At 36.6% G+C, this 4,957-nt stretch overlaps 1 protein-coding gene across 1 annotated transcript; it reads right to left on the bottom strand.

The window, feature by feature from the left end:
- Positions 1 to 3,325: 3,325 nt before the first annotated feature.
- On the bottom strand, positions 3,326 to 4,957 carry LOC120205074. The gene is made up of 4 exons (XM_039205013.1): positions 4,765 to 4,957; positions 4,062 to 4,688; positions 3,520 to 3,593; positions 3,326 to 3,422 (listed from the first exon to the last, which is right to left on the bottom strand). Exons 1-4 carry the CDS (start codon positions 4,804 to 4,806, stop codon positions 3,326 to 3,328), a joined length of 840 nt encoding a protein of 279 aa, XP_039060944.1. The 5' UTR covers positions 4,807 to 4,957.

Below are 4,957 nucleotides of genomic sequence, written 5' to 3'. Positions count from 1 at the left end.
ATGCTATGCACAAACACTAAAGGAGCAGCATCTAGATGAGGCGGGGGAGAAAATTTACCTAGTCGATGATTTCTTCCTCTTCCTCGGCATTCCTGGCAATTTTCTCTCGCTTCTCCTGAATGTACGAAGCAACCTTTGTGCCATGGTTTTTGTCGTCATCTTCATTGTCGTTGTGTTCTCGAAATCGTCATCACCAGTGGCATCAACGATACATTGAGTCATTTTGTTGTTGCATATTTCAATGTTATCTTCCCCACCAAGCAAGGGTTTCTCTTCAATGATCTCACCCTCGGACGCACCATCTTTAACAATCACGACGGGAAATTTCAACGGCTTCTCAGGCCAATCCTTAAAGAAAGAATTCATAGCCATGAATCGGAAAACCTGCAACAACCGGCTTTTATCCTTCCTTATATCAGCACTAAGAGCTTCTGCAGAAGGGTCGGACTCCTCTTGTTGAAGGAAGAGCCATCAAATGACTCCTCTGTTGGTCGCCATTTCTTGGAAAAACGGTCCCTCTTATCCAGTTTCCCTCTTTTATCATTCCTCGTTCCAAATCTTCCCTCTTGGTTGACAGCCTGTGGTTTTCTTCCCTTACCACCTTTTTCTCCGAACCTAACAGATAATGTGTCGGAATTTCTGCAACTTCGACTCCTAGCTCAGCTGCTTTGCCAAAATCTCCTTAAGTTGCTGCAACAAAGGTTTGGATATATTACAAGGAAATAAATAGATAACAAGAAGAAAGAAGATATCAAGAAAAAATTTCAGTTATATAGACTGGCGACAATGAAGCCTCAATCCGACCACCGTGCACTAATCGTGACACACTAATTGCCTGTTTTAGATTCTGTAAACCCATACCGGAAACTTTAGTAATCTTTTCATCAATATTTATCATTTTTAAACATGCTTACAATGCCAATTTTCTCAAATCTTAGATACTACTACGGAGGGCATTTCATAATTAGGAGGTCTTCTACGGAAGCTGCTCTCAACCTGGTGTTGGGGGCAGCCTACTATCTTACCTCCCCCTTACCCCATTACATATGGGAACAAGGGGCACCCATTATGTTTTTAGACAGAGTCCGAAATGTACCAGGACAAGGATACTTGAGGAAAAAATAGAGAGAGGAGAGACGAGCAAATAGACATGTATACTTTGGACGAGACACACAACAGGCTTATAAGAGGAAAGCATCAAACGTTTGTAGACTAGATAGATCCCCTTTAAGATGAAATTGATCCTATGCTCAGGTTTATGCAATACAAACAAGTTCGTAATAGATCAGGAGGAAATAAGAAATGTACCTCACTACGTAATTTGGCAACCTCGGTGTTTGCTACTTTTACTCAGTTTCTGCAGCCAACAAAGTCAATTATCATCGAACATGTTTAAATGAAAAAATGAAGTGAAATGGAAAGGCATTCAACAGCTAAATTCAACCTTCTTTATAGCTTTTGTCGGATAGAACTTCTTACGTTCTTCACGCCATTGTCTTATTTCTTGCTCCGTATAGTCAAATCAAGCGATCTTCTCATTTACAAAAGAATTTTGACACATAAATCTAACATGCGAGAAAATATATGACAAAGTACGGAAAATGTTAATCATAGCTTAGGAAAAGAAGATCTGTTGGGGATGGTTTCACTAAACTGAACTAGAATTAGTTCGGTCCCACTAGCCTCCCTGTTGGGAATTATTATCAAAGACTACACGAACACTTTTGTGCAAGTGTTGAAATATGCTAGGCTATCATACATTTAAACAGCTACACTCATACAACTTAAACACCAAAACGCTGTGGAATTCTAAAAATTCTGATATTAGCAAATGAAAACAAGTAAACCAATAGCGCATGAGCATTCATTGTTCCATTTTCATTCAAAAAGTGAAATTTCATCCTGGGACATTTAGGGCCTTGAATTGCAGATGTTAAATTGACTGATCATCAATAATTCAACCTTATAAGAGTAAGAACTTAAACACTCACTGAAATGGAATCAATTAAGGGTTAGGCAACTAATGTTTTTAACATGATTGCATAGAATGATTCCGACCGTGGCGATATTAAAGGAATTAATAAAATTAACCGTATAAAACCCATTTATTTGAACTTAATGCAATCCATCCTCAGTTCTCAACTCACGCCAATCCTATACCATTTAACTTACAATTTAAAGTGATTCATGTAAATGCTCAACAGAACCCAGTGTCCCCAATCGATACCATTAAAACACCCATGATTTAATCATGATATCCACAGTCTGGATGTAGCATACATCATTTGTAAAAGCATATTCAACTAAAAAATGCCCCATGTTACCTCCTATAATTTTGATAGATGAGTATGAGCAAACAAAAATTACCTTCTCTTTTCCTTAGCTGGATTTGCAGAATCAGGATGAGGAAAGTAAGATGCCCTCTCATTATCCCGTCTGTTATTTTTATCCGAAGTGAGAACAAATTAGAATTTTTTCCAAAGAAATAAAAGAAAATGATAGGTAGAAAGGAATCCAATATCTATTTTCAAGTTGTCACCAAAACGTAAAATTATGCATGGGAAAAATTGTCTGGCTAATTTTTAAAAGAGAAAAAAAAAATAAAGAAATGGTGACAAATCGGTACTTCATCTCAACCATAAATTATTAGATATCTATACATTGGCAATCACATGTGAATTAAAATAAATCAAACAAACTATATTTTTAATAACCATTCTCGGTTTTTTAGTTTCCAACCAATAGGAAAGAATAAAACAGGAAACATTCCATCTATTTTTTTTTTTTGGCAATTGTAAATTAAATGTTTGAATAAAACATATTTCTCAGTCTGAAACATAAATATCAACACTAAAAGCAAATTCCATCGATCACTCTATCCACTTTGCATATCCTATTCTATATCTTGAAACATATGACTAGCTGGGATTTCCTACTTAAACCCTGTTTTTGACTATTCCAAAGAAATTATTGTAGCACCCAGACCTTGCAGTTTAATTTTCAATCAAATAATTGGAATTACTAGTTAGGAAACAATTGTGATATCATTCATTAGAGAATAGATAACCAAACACAAGATTAAGAAATCAAGAGTTTAGATTTGAACTCCTACATGTCCCAGTTCATCTATAATGACTCCATTTGAGCTACAAAGCAGATGATGTGACAATTTTATTGATATTGCAAATGTCAAATAACTTCTATTTCTCTTCTTTCTTTAATCTTTTTAGTTGGATGTTTTAAGACAAAATAAAGATAAATATATTTAAGTTACTTGAAATTCATTAAGCAGAAAATTATAGGTTAATTGAAATTCACTAAAATGTTAACCTTTTTTCTTATGTCCATTAGAAGATGCAAATGTTCTCTTTGCATTATCTGCTTGATGGAACCGAGGCTGCTGGAACTTAGACTTCTGAAATCTACAAAAATTGAATTTCAGCTGTATAAAAAGCCAAAAAAATCGAAGTCTTTTTACAAAGAGAAACTAGAAACCGAAAGATGTTTAAAAATACCAACCCCAATTTTGCATCCCTTTTAGCATTTCTTCCGGAAAATTTGTTCACGTTCTGACCATTTTTACCGGGACCGCTCTTCAAGAATTGAAAAGGCATATTAATTTCAAAAGCCAAAACAAAAGATAAAATAGACCCAAAACATTATGGAAAGAACATTTAATGCCATGTATCAACCTTTCCAGGTTAACAATTTGTAAATTTTCTCATTAAATGACTTCAAAACTGCTTGAGAAGTTCTGTATAGGGAAAAGGGATAGCATAAGCCATTAAGAAAAGATTCCCAACTGAAGGAGCATATTCAGTAATAAGTATATCCTTCAAAATTCTCAGAAGTCACTGATTAATAGATAATGCAAATTCTCAGAAGTCATTGAAACTTTGAAAGAATTGCATCCCCTAAAATAGATGCTTTAATCGACCAAAGGCAATCAGACTTTCTCAAACAAATTTCAGAGTTAACATTAATTGAGAAAAATGGAAGTATGTACTCAGCTCTAGCCTCTAAGCACAATGTTGAAACAGTAAAGGAGTAAAAACATATACCATTGGCTTTCTCAAAGAAGGGTCTCCTTGTACTTGTGAAGCTGCTGCAGAAGACAAATTGGATGCATTAACATCGGATAAAGTTTGCTGCTGCATCGGGTTTGGCTGCATAAACCCGAAATGCGGATTCTGAACAGCAGTAGGATTGAGACATCCCATTGCTTGACCACCAGAAACAAGCTGTGAGAGATGAGGGAGTTGAACATTTAAAAGCCGACTCAGATTCTGCAACTGATTCTGTAAAAAAAGCTGCTGTTGTTGCTGTTGCTGCTGCTGCGGCGGCGGCGGCGGCTGCCCATTTGTCAAACCAATATTACTTTGTTGGGGGAAATTCAACCAATTCGGCTGATTCGGATTGTGCAAAGGGTTACTGAATTGAGCAGGAAGTTGTTGGATAATCGAAAGATTATTCGGGTTCGGCAAAATTGGACCGAAATGAGGAAACCCCAAATTATTACTTGGCGTATAAAACTGCTGGTTAGCTCCATTCATGAATCCAACATTATTCAACAATGGCATAACACTGGGATTACTATTAATATTAAAAATACCCATTTGAGGTTGCATCATAAGCATGTTCATGTTGCTAGTGCCCTGGTTTCCCCCCGAACTTGACTGAAATCCATTCTGATCAATGAAAATCAAATTCCAAATTCGAAAAGACGTGAAATAAAGAGTGTAAGAGAGAGTCAAAGAAGGCTACCTGCTGGGGTTGATGGTGAAACGAATTGAAGCGAGGTCTCATTGGGTTATCACCGAGTGCTAAAGAAACAGTCGGGATTTGCAGGCTGACGAGAGATTGGGATTTTGCGGTGAAGTGTTTCGAGGGTTCTAGGGTTTTAGATCATTCTCAGGGATTATGGATATATCATAAGCAGTTGGGTGCCCGCCAGTGG

This window comes from Hibiscus syriacus, unplaced genomic scaffold, assembly GCF_006381635.1.
Source record: "Hibiscus syriacus cultivar Baekdansim isolate YM2019G1 unplaced genomic scaffold, ASM638163v2 tig00012104_pilon, whole genome shotgun sequence".
Classification (NCBI taxonomy): domain Eukaryota; kingdom Viridiplantae; phylum Streptophyta; class Magnoliopsida; order Malvales; family Malvaceae; genus Hibiscus; species Hibiscus syriacus.
This window is presented reverse-complemented; position numbering and strand designations above follow the sequence as displayed.

Bases quoted from the DNA above. Each gene is read 5' to 3' on its own strand.
- LOC120205074 (XM_039205013.1), bottom strand. From the start codon at position 4,806: ATGAGACCTCGCTTCAATTCGTTTCACCATCAACCCCAGCAG. The intron at 4,689-4,764 runs GTAGCCTTCTTT...TTCATTGATCAG, and splicing joins TTCACCATCAACCCCAGCAG to AATGGATTTCAGTCAAGTTC. The intron at 3,423-3,519 runs GTTGGTATTTTT...CAATTTTTGTAG, and splicing joins AAAAGGGATGCAAAATTGGG to ATTTCAGAAGTCTAAGTTCC.